This window comes from Solanum dulcamara, chromosome 6 (assembly GCF_947179165.1).
Source record: "Solanum dulcamara chromosome 6, daSolDulc1.2, whole genome shotgun sequence".
Lineage (NCBI taxonomy): Eukaryota > Viridiplantae > Streptophyta > Magnoliopsida > Solanales > Solanaceae > Solanum > Solanum dulcamara.
The window spans coordinates 5,514,656-5,537,281 of record NC_077242.1 but is presented as its reverse complement, the minus strand read 5'-3'; the positions used below and the strand labels follow the sequence as shown (position 1 = coordinate 5,537,281).

The 22,626-nt window shown below is 31.8% G+C and overlaps 1 protein-coding gene across 4 annotated transcripts; it reads right to left on the bottom strand.

Annotated features, from left to right (window-relative positions):
* Window positions 1-624: 624 nt before the first annotated feature.
* Window positions 625-11,044, bottom strand: LOC129892271 (peptidyl-prolyl cis-trans isomerase CYP59-like). Of its 4 annotated transcripts, XM_055967833.1 has the most exons (16): window positions 10,868-11,044; window positions 10,192-10,296; window positions 9,716-9,833; window positions 9,519-9,569; window positions 8,246-8,337; window positions 8,068-8,167; window positions 7,302-7,424; window positions 7,124-7,222; window positions 6,962-7,008; window positions 6,795-6,850; window positions 5,087-5,127; window positions 4,022-4,124; window positions 2,531-2,663; window positions 1,777-2,440; window positions 1,284-1,347; window positions 625-702 (listed from the first exon to the last, which is right to left on the bottom strand). In XM_055967833.1, the coding sequence occupies exons 1-14, from the start codon at window positions 10,963-10,965 to the stop codon at window positions 1,834-1,836; spliced, it is 1,773 nt and encodes a 590-aa protein (XP_055823808.1). In that variant the 5' UTR covers window positions 10,966-11,044; the 3' UTR covers window positions 625-702; window positions 1,284-1,347; window positions 1,777-1,833. The 4 variants fall into 4 exon arrangements, with proteins under 4 accessions (XP_055823808.1, XP_055823806.1, XP_055823807.1 ...); XM_055967831.1 differs by lacking the exon at window positions 625-702 and having other exon boundaries at window positions 1,123-1,347; window positions 1,445-2,440; XM_055967832.1 differs by lacking the exon at window positions 625-702 and having other exon boundaries at window positions 1,123-1,347.
* Between the last annotated feature and the right edge of the window lie 11,582 nt (window positions 11,045-22,626).

Sequence of the window (22,626 nt, the reverse complement as noted above, 5' to 3'; positions counted from 1 at the left end):
GATACATCCCTCATCTCTGGGATACATACATCCCTCCTCTATAAATTCTGACGTCCTATCCCCTCTTTGATACATCGCTATCGCCTCTCTGATACATTCCTCCCCTCTACATCTCTCCCCTATGTATATGGATGTCTGCTGATGTATCCGAAATTCATAAATGTTAAGAGATTTTTGTAATTTGAAAAAAGTAGAGAAATAATGTAATTAGCTCTTAACACTATATGAAAAGTATTTTTTGGCTGACTATTTTTTAATAGGAAAAATTAATTGACTGACTATTTTTTAATAAATAATTATCAATTTTAGCAATTTTTTTATTATCTTTTATAGAAATACATAACAATATTATGATAAATTTACACTATGTATTAAAAATGTTATTGCTATAGATGGTAAATATTTTCTTAATATAATATATTCAAGCTTTCCTTTTTAATATACTGATATAAGCGAATGATGTTATACATTCTCTTCACTGATAAGTTTGATTGATATTAAATAATCTGTTCCGCTAATAATATACTATTCAGAGTGTTAATGTTTATTCAAATAACAAATTTCACATCTATCCATCGGAGCAAGACCAAAAAAAAAAAAGTAAAGAAAAACTTTTCATATTATGAATTTCATTATTTGTCCCTTAAATTTCCTTTCATTGTACTTTCTTTTTTTGGAGCCCACTGCTTTATTTTCTGTCACCTGTAGGGTTATATGAGGAAAATTATTGGTACTTTAGAAAGAAAGAAACATTTTAAACATGAAAATCGTTCTTATTTATTTTTTTTTAAAAAAAAACAACTTTGGAGATGGTTATTGTCCAGAAGGGTAAAAGCAAAATAGTATACAATGGGCAAAACCTTAGTCACTTCTAATGTACAGGACTAAAATAAAATCAACATATTGCAATTCTTGAACTTCAACTGTAGCGCTACAATCTATGTTGGTGTTCATCTCGCACGTCGACTGTTTATCTCAATCATTTCCTCACAATCCACGTTCGTTTTGATAGGAATGGTTGACAATATGAGTTGTTTAACATTTATATTTTGCAAATATGTGAATCCATAGTCATACTTCTTTGCAAAATAAAAAAAGGAAAAATAATAAACTCTGTATTAAAAAAAAAAAAAAAAAAACATATTGGCAGCGTGAGCCTTTCCATTTTTGAGATCTTAATTATATGTGCCAAAGAGTTTGGTGGGATGAATGAGATCTTAATCAGAATTTTTGAATTCGAGTCCTAAAATTAATAGAGAAACTACTGATAGAGAGTATTTCACCTTTTATGAGTCATATGCAACATGAAACTGGAAAATTGGCAGCGTGAGCCTTTCCATTCTCAACCTGCAATAACATTGGCAATGGTTATTAGGATAAGTGACCAAAAGCAAACATACCAGCAGATAATCAAATAGAATAACATCAATTTGGCTCAGCTCACCAATAATATTGGAAATTCGAATATACAAAATCAATCTTCCAATACGAAATTGTAGTTCGCCAGTTGAACAGCTATCCAATTTTCAATTAACAGCATCTACCTTCATTGTCTGACATAATTTAAACAGCTGAAACTCTGTGCATCTTGTTTGTGTTGTATTATCACACCATTTTTCAAATTATCTTCGATTTCAATTCACACGTGTATGCATTTTTCATTGAGGAACATCGTTGTTTACTAAGCTCTTTTGCAAGCACTTAAAGCAAACTAATGACTAAATCATAGAAGCTACATACACCAAAAAAAGTGTCAAGAGCTCAAAGACATCATACATTGAAATATCATTATCTAGCTAAGTTCTCCAGGCTAAGTGAACAATTTTCACCGACTTAGTTTCTTCTGCCACGATCATGGTCACGAGCTCGATCACGACGATGGTCACCATCACGGTCACGAACATGAGCTCGAGCATCATCACCCTCTGACCTTCGCTTTCCTCTATCTTGCTCTTCCCCTCTTCCTCTATTCCGTGAATTGTCTCTGTACCTAACTTCATCTGCATGACCACCATCATATTCCACTTCATCTCTCCGATCCTTCTTTTCACTCTCCCTCCGATGACCCTTGTCTCCATTCCTCACATTATCCGCATGTCTCTTATCATGGTCTGGTCTCTCTCCCCCAGCCTTGTGGTTATCATAATTAGTGTTTCTTCTATAATCCAGATCGTTTCGGCCCCTATAATCTCTCTCCTTCTCTCCACTTGCTCTCGTCCCACTTTCACGATGCCTCGCTTCAGTTCTGTAATCGTTACTTCTCACCTCCTGCCTATGGCGTTCATATCCATCTCTTTTTCTATCCTTCCTGGCTCCATTATCGTCCAATTCTTTACGTTTAGGATTCTGATTCTCGTAATGTTTTCCACCTTCAAATTCTCTTCCCCTCTTATTTCTTTTTGGACTTCCAGCAGCATCTTCATCAAAGACCATTTCATACCTTAAATTTAAATGTTCAGAAGAGTTACTAAAGGAGTTTTTAGAGAGAAAAACAAGAGGAATGAGACGTGGGCAATTTGTTCCTACTAACCTTGAGTTACCGTCTCCCCCACGCTGCTTGTTGTCTTCTTCCTTAAGTATGTAGTTTGACTGCTGTTTGGTGGCATCACCAGTGCAGTCTTTAGCCACGTGATCAAGAGAACCACATTTGAAGCAACCTCTTCCTGAAATAAATAAATGTCATTGATCAGCTCTAATTGGCAGGGGCTGCAACAATGTTGCTTGCTACCATATGTTCTAAATGTGCAGATACACATAAGAGAGGGTTTGGAACTACTTTAAAACGATAAAGTCGTTATAGAAAGTTCAAATCAGGATATTTTACTTGAGATTGTAGGAAACATTTCGCTGGGAAGCTTACAGGGATATGCTGGAAAGGCAGCAGAGATGGGAACTTTTATGTGATTTTTTTTAAATCAAGAACTTCTATGTGAAATCTTGTTATCAGACTCTGATGAGGAATGCGGCTCGGGATAGTACTACCATGGCCAAATGATTTGGAAATCCAGAGCTCCTATTAGAGTAGCATCTTTTAGATGGGTCGCAGGACATGAAGCCTGTTTGATGCAGGAAAAATTACTAAGAAGAGGTTTTAACTTTTGTAGTTGGTGCTAAAATTGCTAAAAGATAGTGAGACAATCGATCGCTTGGTACAACACTGCTATTTTGAGTGGCATATTTGATGTATATTCGGATGCTCCATAGTCTAGCAGATTTCAATGGGGTATGGGCTATGCCAGCCAATGTGAAGCAAGCCCTCTATAGTTGGCAAAACCAGAGTTTGAAGGAGGAGAAGGTCTGGAAGACAATTCCATTGTGCATAATGTGGACTGTTTCGTCAGAAGAGAGAAATCGAAGATGCTTTGAAGGGAAGGAAGAGAATATTGCTTTAGTCAAAAGTACATATATTCAGAGTTTGAAATTTTGGTGTAATGCTGACTTTGCTTTTGATGTTGATGTAATGCTGGAATTTTGGAATCCTCACAGCTATAAGAGGATTTCTACCCAGCATGTTTTTGTACTTGCCTGGAACAATCTTGGTACTGACATCCGTTAAAAAGACTTACTTTTACCTATCAAAAGAAGAAAGCAATCTATCACCCTATTTGGCAACCTCGAGGGAAAAGTTCAAATAGGGTAAACCTGTTAAATGTAACAAATTTAAGGAACATAATCTGTCAATTGGTTACACCAACTGAAACAGTAATTTTATCATACCAGATAAATTAAACTGAAACAATAATTAGTTTTAGGGGATCAAATGGCACAATAATGATACTGAATACAAGTATCAAGATTCAATATAGAATGAAGTGTGATCCTAAAAAGCACAAAATCCAAACACACTTACATGGACTCAAAAATCATACTAACATCTGCACAGATGAGCAAAGTATTTGATACCAAATACAAACCAACATACAATCAGATGACATCATCTTGCTATAGCATTCAGTTTCTAAAGCAAATAGATCCCATTCAAAATTGATAAATAAACACATTACAAGATGTAATAGCTTACCTTTACCCGTTTGGTCTTTGCGTCGATATTGGGACCATAACTTTGCAACACTCTGGCTGAAATCAACATGTATCCTTCGATCATCAATTAGAGCATTATCCATCTATCAATAATAGCAAAAGTAAGTCATCTAAACTCAATAGTTATATGTTGCTACGTTCTTATAAGTATAAACAAACACACAACTTTAATGTTCAGGTAACAAGTTAATAAAAACAAAAGAACAAAACAAGCTAGACAGAAATGCATAGCATTTGCAAGTGGTCCTGCCATTAATATTGATTGTCCACTTTCCTTTTTGGTACCTTCAAAAATAATGTCTACTTAAAAGGAAAGTTCTACCACATATTTCATCACACCAAACGTTGCAAAGCTTCCACTTTAGATCACACCTCTTGTAAAGTATTCATTGGAAACCAAAAATTGGAATGTTGTTCCCATATGTTCTTCAACTAAAAATGCTTACGATGAACATTTTAAACCTGACCTGGAAAAAATAAATGCTCAACAAGACATTTCATTTGAGTGGAAAAAACATGTTTTTTTCTAACAAAAGGAGGGGGTAAAAGACAAATCCCTTCATAAATTAAGCAGGCAGGTCATGAAAAAAAAAAATTATGCCAAGCACATGTATATCAAGCACTACTTCTATAAAGCACCTGCCTTAATACCCACCAATAGGGATCTTTAAAATCAAGCTTTCCAATTGCATGCAATAGTGGTATCTGACACACATTATTTATTTATTTATTTATTTATTTTATTTTTAAAAAAAAACTAGTACTAGACCCGCTTATGGGATTGAACTGGGTATGTTGTAAAAAAAACACTAGTAGTATGGGTGCTGCATTATCAGAATTGGCTTTTCTTACACTCATCATCAAGATAATACAGACCTTTCAATGTATAAGTGTCCATCAAATGATATACATTTTAACACCAGCATTTTTACATTCAATTTGGACCTCATAAATATGAATTTCTTAAGCGCTTTGATAAATAAACAAAATTAATAAAATACATTTATACATTCCAATTCGGACGGAGATTCTTCTTCTTTACTACCTTAAAATATGCTTGTTCACAGGCCTCTTTGTCCTCAAACTCTGGCAAAATAAGAAGTTATAAATCAGTACATAAGGAAAAACATACGAAAGAAAGCAATTACTTGCACAATGATTAACTGGGGCTAAACGAAGAGAGAACGAAAAACAACATAGTTAAAAACTGTTTTCCCAGTTTAGCTGGTAACCAGGCAGAGAAGAAGAAACCAAGAGTGAAGATATGAAAGAAATTATGTCTACAAGCTTTTCAATCCCTTAAAAATATTATTAAAAAGAGGAAGTATGTCTTTTTTCGCCTCCCTTGAACATATACAAACCGACGGGGATCAAGTCATTAAGGGGGGTAACATGTCCAAGGTGTCCCTAATTCACACGAAGGGACTAGATACGGGGAAGAAGGCCTGGTCTAAATCTAAACACAAGGGTTTATGAACTTGGACTAAGGTTAATCAAAAGCCATCCATGTGCATACTATAATCATTAAAAGGAAAAAGGGTTTTGGGTAAGTTACTCCAACAGGGTCTGCTTTGGAAAAAAGCAGAGGCAAGTAAATTTGAAATTTATTATTTTATTGCAACTGACTTTGTAAATGATTCAGTTCTTCATAGTGACTGAGGTTCTAATGAAAAGTTCAATTAAAGAAGCTTCTGCATGATTTCTAGATAGGATTTGACTTTTAAGTGCTAAGTTCTGACCCCTCTCTTGCCTTCTCTTCTGGTCTGTCCTCAAAGCTCATGCAAAAGAGTGATACTCCAACATTCTATTGTTTTTGTTTGCGTCATATTCCTTCAATCCAAACAAGCCTTAAGGTTAAGATGGGTTATTCCTAGTGAGGGTGGGAACAGAAGAGTATCACTGGGAAAGGTAATGCAGGTTATAATATGATCAGTGGTGAAGCAAGCAAATATTTAAATAGGAGATACACCCTTGCGGTTAGTGATCAAGGTGATGGCATTCACCACCTTAGATGATGATGATCAAGGTGTTGCTCATTAACAATAGATAACTTCTGAAAAATAGCAGGTACCAACAAAATCAATTGGAGATCAAGGTGTTATATTCAGCTACGAGTAGTATACAGCTAGATGAGGCAAATCAATCAAGATTTGAGGTATCATACTGATCAGATCACTATTGAGAACTTTGCATTGGAAAATGTTGATAAAGTAGTACACATATTGGTATTGTTTTCAAAAGTATATATAGGTACGAATATTGAGCAAATATAACATGCCCGGGTAGGCTTGGCTATTAATCTACGTTCATTGATGAGACGGCAACATAGAGAAGAAAGTATACCCTTTGTCACCCCCCTTGTCACTTAAAAGTAAAGAAGAGATACACACTTTGGAATTGGTGGGATTAGGATGGAATCGAATAGCGAATGCACTCTCCTTGGTTCAGATAATTTAGAGAATGTTGCCCTAATTAGTGCAAAATTAAAAGGAGGTCTTCCTCAGGTGATTGGCTGGTCAACACCAGATGCTCTCTTAAGAGGTTTTTGACACCCTCGATGAGCGCCAAAGGTACAGATATTATTGTAGCACGCCTAGACTTGTTAGCAAGCATGGGGCAACTCACATCACATCCTTAAAGTTTAGATTATGGGGAAAACATCACTGGGATCTGGGGAAAAGAAGCAATAAGATGCATATATTTTTGTTAAGCTTTATAACCTCACAATTGTTTCAGTGGAATCTTAAACTTACCAATGAAAGCATAGCAGAGGCTATCCCCAGTCTTGAAATCCCTAATTATTTCAGCACTGAGGAGAACAGGTAATTAGAGATGAGAGAAATTGCAACACATATTGACAGATAGGGAAGAATAAATAGCATGTAAGAATATTCAAAATATCAAGCAGTTAATGACTTACGATGTCACGGTACCAAAGCGTGAGAAGATTGTATACAGGTCTTCATCCTGCATGGAAAAATATTTTCTGATAGTACCAGAAAGAAAGATGGCATACTTGTTCTAAAATTGGACGACCAAGACCTAAAGCTTAGACAATAGTCCTAAAAGAAAACTTACGCACAAGAATAAAGAAGAAACTCACTTCAGTAACTGGATTCAATTTACAAACAAAAAGCACGTTGTCAGGCGGCTTTATCTCAGCATCAGGAATGTCCCCTACCTGTGACACAAGTTAGTACAATTACAATTTGGTCGGTCGGCAATCTTTGAATGATCAAACAGTTAATAAAAGATCTTACACTTTCAAGTACTACTGCTCGTGAATGTGCTTCTTTTGCGCGCAGAACCTCCTCAAGTTCTTGCATACCTATTTGCTCATCCATTGGCACCCAGTCATCTTCTAGTCGTACATCATCTTCAACCTAAGTAGATAAAAAGATGTAAGGGCAAGAAAAGGATAAAAAGGTAATGCTTGAAAGTGGACAGTGAATATGCTGGGGATATTTATCCTCTTTTATAATAATTACATTCACTTCCATTGCAAAGGAATATGGGTATAAAGAAGAGTCTTAGGTCCCACCCTGAGATCACATCATGTGAGCAAGTCATGCAGTCTCATCGAAGATCAGGAAAGGACGCAAAACAGGCCTAGTGTTTTACACTACAACAACATACTCAGTGTAATCCCACAAAGTGGAGTCTAGAGTTTTACACTATATAGAAGAAACAAAAACTCCTCTATGCAATACGCTTAGAGAAACAAATCTCCGAGTTTTTCTGTAACTACACAGTATATAAATATACCATCTGACTGGAACTCTATAATTCTTTTCAGATTAAAGCCCAAATACAAAATCCTTGACTAAATATGGAAGAAGAATTTTTTTGTCAGCTAGTAAAAAGCCTAATAATCTCTATCATAATCCTCTAGCAAGAAGACTAATCTAAAAACAAGTACTGTGGCTCTCATGCTTTATTTTCTGACATTTACATTGTTAAAATTCTCCAGTAAAAACAAGTGGAGGCAAGTGGAACAAGCGGACCGGTAATTTCTACATTCTTTACCTCATCTTTTGGCTTTCCTTCAGGTGAAGCATCTGGAACCAAGTCGCTTAGTTGGGGAGGATCGTCAAAAGGATCATCCAATATGTAAGTGTGTTTGATTCTGAAGAGTGGAAATTATCGATTAGAAGAGACCTACTAAATAGTGAAAAAGAAAGCATAAAATACATCAACAACGAACCGGATATTTTTAAATGGCCTGCCCTTTCCATCCACATAAGCTTCATTTATTCTATCCAATGTCTCCTGCCCTTCTGCAATCTCTCCAAAAACCTGACAGAACAAAATCCCTTGATCAAAATGTCAAGGATTTGGAGATCGTAACAACTTTAAGAGAACACACAGGAACTATAATCAGAGGCTTCATACCTTTTAGCCTCATATTATTCGCAAAGAAGTCATAATATATAACAATGAAATAACATGAATGGTGTAGAATATAAATCGGAAATTAAGCAAAACTAGGTAGAAAAACCAAGGCAATCAAGGAAAAAACATACAAAGATATTTCCTTGACATTTTATCTGTGATGCCACTATACAAGAAATAATTCTAGCACTCAGAAATTATGCATCATCTTCAGACCATAAAGAACATATCAAATAAAAGATTGTTAATACACTCTACTAGCAATAAGTCCTAGACAAGCACAAACATAGATAGTACTAATATCACTATAATGAGTGTATTTATTTTCAGAATATCTACAGAAATCACAACCTCTTTTGGAAACTGATTCACATAAAAATTTAACCCAACATAGTGAAAATTCCACAAGAAGATAGGAGAGATTAATATGCGACCTTGGTAGGAGCGAGCAGAAATAGTTTGAATAGGAGTGAGCAGAAATAGTTTGAAACTAAGATATGATTATTGACCTCTCCTTGAAATACTTCAGGGGAAAAAAAATTAAACATCACAAAATGTAGGTCAGCAAGTATCAGAAATTATGTTGCCAAGTAGCTTTCTTCTTGTTATCACTACTAATGAGTTTCACAAAAATATTCCAGAATCACAGATTCCAAAAATAGAATCTGAGCAACATCAAAAAACAGAACCCCTCATAAAATGAATCCTTATTTGGCTATAATTTTCATATCACCTGAAAAAGATTTCAGTACTTTCTGGATCCCTAAAAAACTTCAATGGAAGGTGTATATATTTTTGTGCTATTGCTGGCATAATACCTCCTACCTACTTAGATGGAGGTAAAAAACAAAGTCAATAGGAACAATGACCTTAAAGCCTGTGATCCATATAAGCTAAGACATTCTCATATCGTAGTGCAACTGAGGTAAACAAATAAGGAAATGCTCATAGTGCCAAAAACATGGTTAAATGTTAATGCAGCTAACAGAAAAAAATTCAAAGTGCATGGATCAACGAAATAAGTCAAACTTTGATGCCTTAATGGAACAAAGAGGATGAATAAAGTATAGGATAGAAATACTCACGGTGTGCTTCCCATCAAGGTAGTCGAGATCATCACGCAGAGTGATGTAGAACTGAAAAGCCAAAAAAGAAGAATCTCATAACAATATGTTGTAGTATTACAAGCAATGAACTCGAAAGGGACCACATGAAGACAAAAGCTACAAGAAATATTTTAAAGGATTGTATGGAAAGCTAATGTGAGGGAAAATTACAAGACCTGAGAAGCATTTAGGTTCTCCCCAGCGCTAGCCATGGCTACAGTTCCCATCTTTGAATGCTTCAAGTCCAAATGAATCTCATCTCCAAAGAACCGAGCCTGGTCACCATATAAAATTCTGAAAACGCATTGAGTGATGTGATCAGGTTAATGTGAAATTCATGATTCTACAGCATCTTATAGCAAAAGACAATCTAATAAGAATTAACAGATACTATAAATGATCTTGGAGTAGACAACACATTCAAGCCATTACTTGGAAGATAAGCCATTGAATAGGGGAAAATAGACGTATGGCCAACTGAACAGAATTCTCAACCTTCAACTACGAGGTTGGGGCTTGAGTCACCAGTGAGTGAAACTGGAAAAAGCCACTATCGGCCCTCAGGTGGGTGTTTGGGTTTCACCATATCAAAGGAAAGAAAAATCCACTTGAAAAAAAATTGAATTTAGCACATCTATAACTACTGACTTACTTGTAAACTGAATCTCCCCCAGATCCTGTTCCAGTGGGATCTCCGGTTTGCGCAGTGAAATCCTTCTGAACCATGTGGAAAAGGCAGCCATTGTAATACTTAATCCTACATTATCGAATGGGTTAGGTGTATAAGTTTAAAACTCCTTGATCATATATCTATTCAATTTTACATATAGTTTTCACTTCTCATCGTGAATGCAGTCAGATACCGCTGTGTTGCATAGAATATAAGAGAACATACACAGTTCATTCATATGAGAAACTTGCATTAGAAACGGTACCAACTTTGAGACATTATTCAAAAGTTGACAATTCGGATCTAATAAATAAATCAACAAGACAAAACTAAGCCATGAGCTAATAAAACTTAATCTAAAACAAGGAAAATTGAACTAAGAAGTGAATTATTAAGGAAAAAATAAACTTTAGTGTTGTATTTTTTATGATTGTATTATTCAAAGAAGACCTTACAGCTAAATGCAAATCCTCTAGTTAGTTTCACATAGCTATTGTAGATTCATAGTTAGCATGTTAAAATTAGTATACATAGGTTCCGATTAGCAACGAATTGGGCAATTTTACTCGAATATTGGTAGCTTAATTCCGCAATTAAACGAGTATAAACGGAAAAAAGTAATAATATCGATAAAAGCAGGTTCAATGTAAGCGCTTACTTGCAAAGCTTCAAGAAATTCTTGCATGTCAATGGACAGCGATCGGTAAACAAATCCATAACCAATTCTCCCAGACTCGTCACTATCATCACTGACATTTTGTGAGATGAAGAGATGGGAAGAGGGGTTTAGGGTTCAGCAGGTTGTGGGAAATTTTGAACCTCCAAATCAAGAATTTACTATTTGAGTTAAAAGGGCCGGTTATCATAATTTTGACATGCCAAATTTTTAATTTTTTTTTTTCATAAATATAAAAATTTTAGAAGTTGTGAAAACTATTAAAATAACATTAATTCTTTATAAAATCTTATTAGATAAGTAAAAAATTCGTAACAAAAGTATAATACATTATTATAAAATTATTCTAAAAAAGTTTATAATATTTATTAATTGAATTTTAATTTAATTAAAAGATAAAATTGGGCATGAGTTGTAGTAGGGGTGGATATGGTATAATATGGAATAATATAGTACATATTGAAAACTTCGATTTGGTAATTTTAAATTTTGATTTTTAAAAATATAATATTATTATCATACCAAATTTATTCGGTATGATTAGGTATTTTAAAGTTTGGTTTCGATATTCTCTAATACGGTAAATTGATTACCATAGTTTGGTCAACTTCACTTACATATATTCATATAATAAAAAATTATAATTTGGTCTTTTCAAGAAATGTCTCAGCTAAATCATATTAATAGCTTACACATGTAAAATATTCGAAATAAATTACAAACAATATATATATATATATATATAAACAAGAAAAAAAGCTAGTCAATTTTTGTACTTGAAAAATGTGAAATCATGATACAGTACAATCTCATTAAATATACTAAAAAAACTAATAAACTCTTTAAGATAATATTTTCTCCGATTCCGATTTGGGCCAGTGGAAAAAATCACCGATTTTGATAAGATAATATATTTGCATAAAACCCCTATATAAATATATGATCTCATTAATATTATAAATTAATAATTCTTTAAAATTATAAAAATATCTAAGACAATTTAGTGAAATATGATTCTACTGTTTTTTGTTGAATTTAAATCTATTTGAAACTCATTTTTAACTTTTTTTATTGCATCCAAAAGTTTCAGTGTTGTCTTCTCGACCTTTTACCAAAAATTGTGAAGAGTTCTAGCGCGATAAATATTTTCTTACGCGTAACTGGTTCCAAATGCATTATATTGTCCTCAACCTCATCATCAACATTGTTTTCTCTGGTGGTATCCATAATTTCTTCTAAGTTTTGGACCTCCGGACATTTATTATTTAGCCAAATAATTCAATAGGCTATTGACATTCATTTTATTGCGGTAATCGAGATCATTAATCACAACCTCAAGTTCATGAATATTGTTTTCACAAGTGAGTTTATTTAAATTTTCTGAGACTTCATTTATTTAAATTCCCTAAGACTTCATTGAATCTCGAAAACACTCTTTAAATTAACAAATATTACTTTATCGATTGAGTAACAATTCTACAAAATAATAACATTTCATGATCATGACAATATTAATTTAGAGAGATTTTACTGTATGAAATGCCCAAATCAAACTTTTTGAAGAATTTGGGATTTCAACTCATAATTTGAAATCATGAGATGAAATCGTATGTCCAGACACTGATTTCATCTCATAATTTTGAATTACGAGATAAAATCGCATGTCCAAATGCCTAATTAGTATTTCTTTTACGAGGAATTAAGTGGATGTTTGGAATCTCAACTCACAATTTGAAATCATGAGATGAAATCGCATGTTCAAATACTGCTTTCATCTCATAATTTCAAATTACAAGATGAAACCACGTATCCAAACGCCTACTTAGTATTTCTTCTACGAGGAATTAAGTGAATGTTTGGAATCTCAACTCATAATTTAAAATTACGAGATGAAATCGCATGCTCAAATACTGATTTCATCTCATAATTTCAAATTACAAAATAAAATCACATGTCCAAATACCTACTTAATATTTCTTTTACGAGCAATTAAGTGGATGTCCAAACGCATCTCACTAATTATTCCTTCTTCAATGTAATTTCCTCAAACAAAATTTAATATATAATCACTTTCTTTATAATCTAGTTGCATTTATAGTTGTTGAGGAAAACATACGAAGACAGAAATTTTGAATGAGTAGGACTTTCGTAGCCACACTTTCTCTTATTTCAAAATAAGTATTATCTTAATCAAAAAATTATTTAAAAATAAATATCATTTTATTAATTCAAGACAAAAATTAATATATTTTTTCAAAAGCAAATATTCAACATAATCGCTTATCTTTGGACTAAGACTCAATCGCACACTTTTAGTCTTTCTCCAAATTCTTTAGTAGAAACAATAACTCTACATGGAAGAAAGTGAAAAAAACAATGTTCCTTGTTTGTTTAGTCCAAACATCATTGCGCTCAAACCAAAATTCATTGTTGCCTTTTGAACTATATCTACTTATTCTAGATAAATAATGTCGCAAACAAAGAAAATTTAGTATTGTTGCATGTGAAATTTGATGTGATGAATCTATCAATTTTATTTTTTTAAAAAAAAAACAAGATTGAGGTTAGACAAAAAATGCATCAATGCAATAAACATGAATGACTATTAGTTCTCCATGTGAAAGAACAAAAATAATTTTGTGTTTAGTCCAAATATAAAGGACTAGTTTGGATTATTCTTTTCAATTATATCCTTGTACTTTATCTTTGTTCGATCATCTAGAAACATTTACTATTAAATATGAGCAGTTTAGTAAATCACACATTGTATTTATTGTCTTTTTAATGAACATAATTTTTTACTAATGTTACACTTATTTTGAAACGGATGAAGTAATTAAATAACTATTGAAATTGATTAAACAACTTTAATTTGCTCCAAGTTCAACTATATCATAGCATGTTTGAATCGACTTATTTTAAGTGTTTTTAAATTGAAATAGCTTTTAAGCATTTTTTTATGTTTGTGTAAATTTTTAAAAATGCTTATAAGCACTTGATTTTACGTTAAAATAATAAAAATAAACTAAAAATCATAAATTACAATTTCTAACTTATGACTTTTGATTTATAAGCAAAAAGTCAAAAGCCTATCCAAACATGCTTTTAATATTTTTTTTGGCAATTTTTTTTTTTTACAAATTTCCCAAATCAAAAATCAACCATTTTACTTTCCATAATCAATTATAGGGGATGCAAGCACAACTTATAAAACTAGAAGTCGCTGAATGTAATTCATACAAAAGGATTTCTAACATTATCTTCACTCATTTTCTTAAGAGGTTTAGGCTTTAGGGAAAGAAGAAACGAAATTGTAATAGGAGTATATACTGAGTTGTAATTGTTTCTGTTCATTATTGAGATTATTGAGATTGCAGTAGATGTTGTTTTAGGGTTATTATTGAGTTAGTAATAAAGAAGTCTGGTAAGCCTATCGATTCAATCAAGTCCAACTATCAAGATTGAAGAGAGTAGTTGTGTGGGTGAGATTTGTAACAAGAAACGAATTTGACTTCTTGGAGAGTAGTTAGAACAGTTTGAGTGAACTGTTGAGTCGAGTTACTAGAGTTAGTCCCGTAGATTGCTGAATTGTAATCTGAAATGTTGCTCTTAAGCAATTAATGAAGATTGATAGTTAAAAGCCTACATGTTATAGGTCGTGACCTTTTACTCTCTTGAGCAAGGAATTTCACAATAAATCTGTGTTTTGTTAATTTTGTTGGTTATTGTTTACGATGTTTTTAGGAACCAAATTCTGAAAATGGATAATGAAGTAAAATAGTTCTTGCACATGCATCAACTTAGCATTATTTTTTGCTATGTTATTAGTACATTAAATCATTTAGTCAGAAGGCTAATCAATTTAATAAGATTGAATAGATCCATCTAACCAGGATAATTAATGCTCTAATTATTAAAAACCATAGTACTTAAGCACACGTACCTTAACTCTCCTTTAATTTGCCACAAATCAAAATACAATGTATTAGATATCATCATTTGAAAATGCCCTATATTGCTTCATAGCCTTAATCCAATTTAAACACCTAACTCAAGAAAAATATTACTTCCTCGATTTCCTTTCACTTGTCAAATATACTGAAAAATATTTTTCCTTTTATTTTCTTACTTAGCAAAGCAAAAGAGATCTTCTCTTTTTTTTTTTTTTAATTTCATATCATAAAATAATCATTTTCCAAACTAATTGAAGTACTAATAATTTAATTTAATTTTTCAAAGTATCACTAATAATTCTTTTTGAGTAAAATAAACTTGGAATGCAAATTGCAGTATGGACAACTAAAATGGAAGAAGGGAATAGTAAGATAAAAATTATCCGCATTGAATATTTATATTAAATTAATAAATACATGATACGTGTTCTTCTATACCTTGATGGGCAAAATGTTCTAAGCCCATTAGAATTTAGAGGATTTTCGCTTATGACTGGTCAAATGGACTTGTAAGTATATTTTAGGAAAAATTATCTAATTACACTCATTTATTTATCATGTTTTTTGTTACTCTCATTCATTTTAAAAAATTACAAAAAATCTCTTTTTTCCATCTGGATACATTAATTCTGATTCATAAATTATCTCTATGTTCAATGTATCATGCTTTAAATGTTACCTGCTGATACATAAAATCATAATTAATTATCTGAATTGATGGATTAATGGATTCGAATTACCATGTTTTTGAGAAATTTCTGTAAATTGAAAAAGGGTAGGGAAAAATGATAATTGGCCCTTTACACTATGTGATTTATGTAAATTTTTCTATTATTTTAGAAAAAAATTACCTAATTACACTCCTTTATTTACCATATTTTTCATTACTCACATCCATTTCAAAAAAATACAAAAATATCTTCTTTCCATCGGGATACATTAATTCAGTAATTCGGATACATTAATTCTGATTCATAAATTATCTCTATGTTCAATGTATCATGCTTTAAATGCTACCTGCTGATACATAAAACCCTAATTAAATGTATCTGAATTGCTGAATTAATGTATCCGAATTACTGAAATAATGTATCTGAATTACCTTATTTTTAAGGGATTTATGTAAATAGAGAAAGGATAGAAAAAAATAGTAATTAGCCCTTTAATATACACTATGTGATTTATGTAAGTTTTCCTATATTTTAGCTTATTTATAGGTTTGATAAATACCAAAATGTTTGTAAGTTAATATCACTCGAAAAGTCATAAGTTGGTCATTCCTAAATTATAGTTTTTTCAACTTATAACACTTTTCATTTGATCAACACTTTTATTATTTAATCTTCAATATAATTTTTATTTCTCAAAATATGTTTCCCAAAACAATATTCCTAAACTTCATGTTCATTATATATTCCTCATTGTCTCCTTCTTCTTTAAAAATATACCTTTAAGGATATTTTCGTTATTTAATTAAAGAGTAACTTTTATTATTATTTTTATCATATATGCTTAATTGGTTATTATAAGTTTAGTATTTTTATTCAAATACATAACTAATTATTTATAAAATTTATTTTAACAATTAAAAAAATCCAGTTATTTACAATCATTTGGGGCTCTGAATGACCAGCCAAGGAAGAAAGCCTCCTACTGACGCTTGATTTGCTGAGTAATTAACTAATGATGTATTTTTCAGGCTTTTTGGTCTTATTTACGTACATTTTGGATGTGTTCGATTAGTCTCTCTATCTTCATGAGATAGCGATAAAATTTACATATATTCTATTTTTTTCAGATTTCAGTTGTGAAATTTCACTGGGTATGCTGTTATTGTTGTTGTTTGGGTGTGTTTGATATGAAAAAAAAATATTTTTTGACTTTCTCATATTTGATTGGTTAAATTTTTTTGAAAATATTTTTCTCTAAGTAAATAAGTTTTCTTAAAATGAAGAAAATAAATTTCTTAATTAAAATAGGAAAAACAAGTTTTATCATATATTGATTGTGTTCTTTTCATTCTCCAACACATCTTATCTTCACCCCCTAGAATATCCCTATTACCCCACATTCCTACCGCCACCCTCACCTCCCGAATTATATGTATTTATCTAGATTATAAGCAGATATTTATAAGATAATTTTTAATTACTTATATATCAAATAAAAAAAAGTTAATTATTTCCTGAAAGATATTTTCCTACCGACCGAACACACCCTTCATTACAAGACGAATCACTATTACGATGAAATGTATTTTTCAATCGGACCTACCAATTTGTTTTTGTTAATATTTTTGTTTTTTTTAACTCTTGTAAGTTTTCATTGACAAAACAACGTTCTTGTCCTTGTTTTTGTTGTGACTTGTTATTAGATTTTGGTTTTACCAAAATTAAATCTATATTCGTCATAAAAAATAAATAAAATTGTGATACAATTAAAAAAAATTATGACCACTCATAAATTTTCTAGAAAAACTATTTCATGACCGAAAATGCACTATTCCAAAATATCAAAACCTTTTCATGACGAAAAATCAGCCTCTCTCCATATATGCATTTTTTGACGATAGTTTTGTTGGACTTCAACAAATATCTACAATTTTAATAAATAAGTCTAAGAGAATAATGTTATACGTTTTTAAAGAAAATTGAATCGCGATACTCACATGGATCATCCCGGATTCATGTATAAATAAAATAAGCATTAGCTTTTATTTATTTATTTATAAAATAAAAAGAGAGAATTATTAGGACTCTAACCATTATACCACTTAGGAAGATAAAATAAAAGACTTTGAGAATGAAAACTCTCCATTCAAAATTAGAAAAACTTTTCCCCTTTCTCATTGAATAAAGTTCTAGGAAAAGAATTCTTGAATAAAATTCTACTAATATATTTTAAAACAAGATACGTTTTTAGATTGTAACTTTACATAATGTAATTCGTTTTTGTATACAATTACACTGTCTGACTAGTAGAAGATAATTCAATGATCCTACAAAATTATATGTTTGAGTTTATTCATCAGTTCGCTTCATTGATATGTTTGATTGAGATTAAACAACAGTTTCCACTCATCATAATATAATATTCAGGGTGTTATAATTAATTCAATTTATGAATTTCATTATTTGTCCCTTAAATTTTCTTTCTTTGTACTTTTTTTATTGGAGCCAACAACTTTATTTTCTGTCACCTGTAGGGTTATATGAAAATCTTTCTTGTTTAAAAAAACTTTGGAGCTGAACCCAAAAGGGTACTAAAAGCAATAGTGTATAATGAGTCCTATGCAATATAAAACTGGATTAGTCAAGCCAATAAACTTCAAATACCATATAATTATAATTAAAAAAGAAAATTTATGTATTGTATATGTCATATAAAGTATAATAAACAATATGTGGCATTCACATTTAATACAATTAATGTAAAACATGTATCAGATGCATAAATTTTTATCGGTTAACAAGATTAAGTGATGTATTATAAAGTTGGTTTGTTAGTGTATGTTCCATTATTAAAGTGGATAACTTGGTCACTTTTTATTCTTCCCATTTGGCTATAAATATAGCCACATTTCAGCAATGAAGAGAATACATATACTCAACTCTCTTTTTTTTTCTTGCTATCTCTCTTTCTTATTAATTTGCTAAGATAATTTATTTTATAACATGTTATCAGCACGAAAACTCTAATCAACTGAATTTTATACCATCTACAAATTTCTCCTACGTCTAAAAGGGTTTAGTGGTATATTTTGCTACCAGGTAAGTCATATGTATCAGTTTCATTCCTTTTTCTGGTATGAAAATTTGCAACAACCTTTGCCAAATAAAAAGGGAAAACATCACTTTCTTTTATCAAGTAAGTTAAATGTTACATAAATTCTACGATTTTATTATGAATATTTATTTTTTTAATGTATAACTGAGATCTCATATACAATGAGATGATTATGCTTTGTTCTGATTTTGAAAGCCACGGAAGGTTACATAGTTTGCTCTGATGTAGATTTTCATGTTAAAATATTTTTACAATATCTGGAAGTTATTCGATTTTTAGACATATTTATTTAATACAAGATGCACATTACTTACCCATGTTTAAGTTAACTACTGAAGGTGGTAATATATAGTTTAAAGCTCAAGAGTGAACTCCTATTAAACTTTGGAATATTATGTCATTGGTTAATAGTAAGACGATGGATTCAAATCCTATCACACCAAGAGGATAAGACATCAATTTAAGTTTTGATGCACCATGAATCCATGATGATACAATGAAGACTACGGCAAAAATAAAATATTTTTGATGAAAAGTCATGAAATTTGTCCCACTGAATTTGCTCCATTCCCTGAAGTGAATATGGTAGCATAACATGATAAGCTTGAAACTCGCCCAATTCATTTGCTCCATTCTATCATATGAATGTGGTAGCAGTGGATAATAAGTTTGAAAGATGACAAGTTATTAAATATATAAAAATGGCGTGGAGCAACAACACTATATAGTCATCATTGTGGTAATTATGAAAGGAAGAATCACGTGGTTTCTCCAAATAGTCCTTCAAAATGTGAAGGTAATTGGACCCGTGGTATTGGATAAGTTTATAAATCCTCCATCAAAAGAAAGGAAGATAAATTGATAGTATACTTGACCTTCAAATTGATGTTGAGGTGTGTCATGAAAATATGATGAATTTCAAAGGCATGACAATGAGTAACATAATGCCCTTTTTAATAAAAAATCATGAAGTCCATCCCACTGGAAATGCTTTCTTAACGGAAGCAAATATGGTAGACGCACAAGGCCAGTCTGAAATAAGACAAAATGATTGGGGCAAGAATAATGTGCGTGGGCGTGACAAGGGCAAGAGACGATATAATAATCATTAAGGTGGTGCCTCCAATTCTAATGCCCGGGTGGAGTCACATTTGACGCTTAAAGATGATGTTTTTGATGGCCTCGATGTTATTACTCATTTAGAAGTTGGAGACTTCTTTGGGGATCGAAACTAAAGATTTATCATTGAACTGAAAATAAATAATGTTGTTATTTTTATGTGTTTTACTTAAAGTTGAAGTACTTAAATTTTTCTTTTGTTAATTTTTCGTATTCCTAATTATAAATTTTTATTTTATGAAGATAAATAAAATTTCAGTCTTCAGTTGGATCCAAGATGAGTAATGGAGATATGTGCCTTTTGGATAGTGCTACAACTCACACTATATTAAGAGAAAAGAAATACTTCTCTCATTTGGTTATAAAATGAGCCAATGTTTATACAATATCTGATAGTACAAAAATAATTGAGGGCTCTGGAAAAACAACCTTATCACTACCTGGGGGACAATATTGGCCATTAATAATGCTTTGTATTGTAATAAGTCTCAAAAAAACTTATTAAGTTTTAAGGTTATTCGCCAAAATGGTTATCATATTGAGACTGCTAATGAAGAAAAGGTTGAGTACCTTTATATTACTACAATAAAAGCGAGAAAAAAATTTGTGCATGAAAAATTACCCGCACTTTCTTTTGGGTTATACCACATAAGTAATGGTGTGGTTGAATCACATGCCATAGTAAATAAAAGATTTATTGACCATAATGATTTTATCATTTGGCATGACCGGTTGGGCCATCCCGATTATAATATGATGCGCAGAATTATAGAAAATTCACATGGGCACATTTTGAAGAATCAGAAAATTATTCAATCTAAAGAATTCTCTTGTGTTGGAAAAACTGATTATTAAACCATCAGCAACTAAGGTTGGAATTGAATCCCCTCCATTTCTGAAACGTATACAAGGTGATATATGTGGACCAATTCACCCTTCATGTAGACTATTTAAATATTTTATGATTTTGGTAGATGCATCTACAAGATGATTACATGTTGCTTATTATCAACTTCCAACATGAATTTTGCGAGATTATTAGCTCAAATTATAAGGTTAAGGGCACAATTTCCAGATTATGCAATAAAGACAATTCGTCTTGATAATGCTGGTGAATTTATATCTCATTCCTTTAATGATTATTGTATGTCGATTGAAATAAAAGTTGAGCATCTGGTCGCTCATGTACATACTCAAAATGGTCTAGCAGAATTATTGGTTAAACGCCTCCAGTTGATAGTTAGATCATTACTAATGAGGACAAAACTTTCTCTTTCAGTATGGGGCCATGCTATTTTGCATGCGACAACACTTTTGCGCATAATGCCAATCAATTTTCATGAATTCTCCCCATTAAAGTTGGCTTTTGGGAAGGAGCCAAACATTTCCCGTCTTAGAATTTTTAGGTGTGCGGTATATGTTCCAATTGCTCCACCGCACCGCATAAAGATGGATCCCCAAAGAAGGCTGGAATATATGTTGGGTATGAATCTTCTTCTATTATAAAATATTTGAAACCTATGACTAGAGATTTATTTACGACAAGATTCGTTGATTGTCATTTTGATGAATCAGTATACCCAACATTAGGGGGAGAACGTAAGCAATTGGAAAATGAAATAGATTGGAATTCATTGTCACTATCTCATTTAGATCCTCGAACAAATCAATGTGAGCAAGAAATTCAAAAATTGATTTATTTGCAGACTATTGCAAATCAATTGTCGGATGTATTTACTAACCTTCCACGGGTTATTAAACCGCATATCCCAACTACTAATGCTCAAGTTTGAGTTGATATCCCGATATGACAACTTACTCAGGCAAATGAGTTTAGGCCACGCTTAAAATCTGAAAGACTAATTGGTTCCAAAGATAAAAATCCTCAAAAAAAGAAAGGAATAAATGATCAAGATGATCATAATTTGGAGGAAATTGCTCAAGAAGAGCCCAAAGACATAATGAATGATGATACTACCGAGGAGGTCCAAGTACCTGAAAATAATGAGAATGAAGAAATCTCAATAGGTTATGTCTCGACAGAAAAAAAATAAAACCAAAATGATATTATGATCAATAATATTTTTGCTTATAATGTTGTCATTGAAATAATGCAACAAGATGATGATATTAAACCAAAATCTGTCGATGAATGTAGATAGAGAAATGATTGGTCAAAATAGAAGGATGCAATTCAAGCAGAGTTAACTTCACTTGAAAAATGTAAAGTTTTCGGATCAATAATTCGAACACCTGAAGGTGTCAAACCAGTAGGGTACAAATATATTTTTGTGAGTAAACAAAATGAAAAAGGTGAAGTCGTAAGATATAAAGCATGACTTGTAGCCTAAGGATTTTCGCAAAGGCCTGACATTGACTATACAGAAACATATTCCCCTGTGGTGGATGTAATTACCTTCAGGTATCTAATGAATTTGGTAGTTCATGAAAAGCTTGAAATGCACCTAATGGACGTGGTCACTGCCTATTTATATGGCTCATTGGACCACGACATTTTTATGAAAATTCTCAAAGAATTTAAAGGGCCTGAAGCATACAACGATTCTCGAGAAACTTGTTCAATAAAGCTTCAGAAATTCTTGTACAAATTGAAACAATCAGGGCGAATGTGGTACAATCGTGTCTTAGTGAATATTTGCTACAAGAAGGATTTAGAAATGATCCAATTTGCCCTTGTGTCTTTATGAAAAGGGTTGGATCTAAATTTGTCATAATAGCTGTATATGTTGATGATTTGAATATTATATGAACTCTTGAAGACCTTTCAAAGGCAGTAAAATGTCTGAAAAGGGAGTTTGAAATGAAAGACCTCAGAAAGACAAAGTTTTGTCTTGATCTACAAATTGAACATTTTGCAAATGA

Excerpts from the sequence above, each read along its gene's own strand:
- LOC129892271 (XM_055967833.1), bottom strand. The coding sequence starts at position 10,965 with ATGTCAGTGATGATAGTGACGAGTCTGGGAGAATTGGTTATGGATTTG. Across the intron at positions 8,168-8,245 it reads AGGCCATTTAAAAATATCCG|AATCAAACACACTTACATAT; the intron begins GTTCGTTGTTGA and ends TCCACTCTTCAG. Across the intron at positions 7,425-8,067 it reads AAGGAAAGCCAAAAGATGAG|GTTGAAGATGATGTACGACT; the intron begins GTAAAGAATGTA and ends TTATCTACTTAG.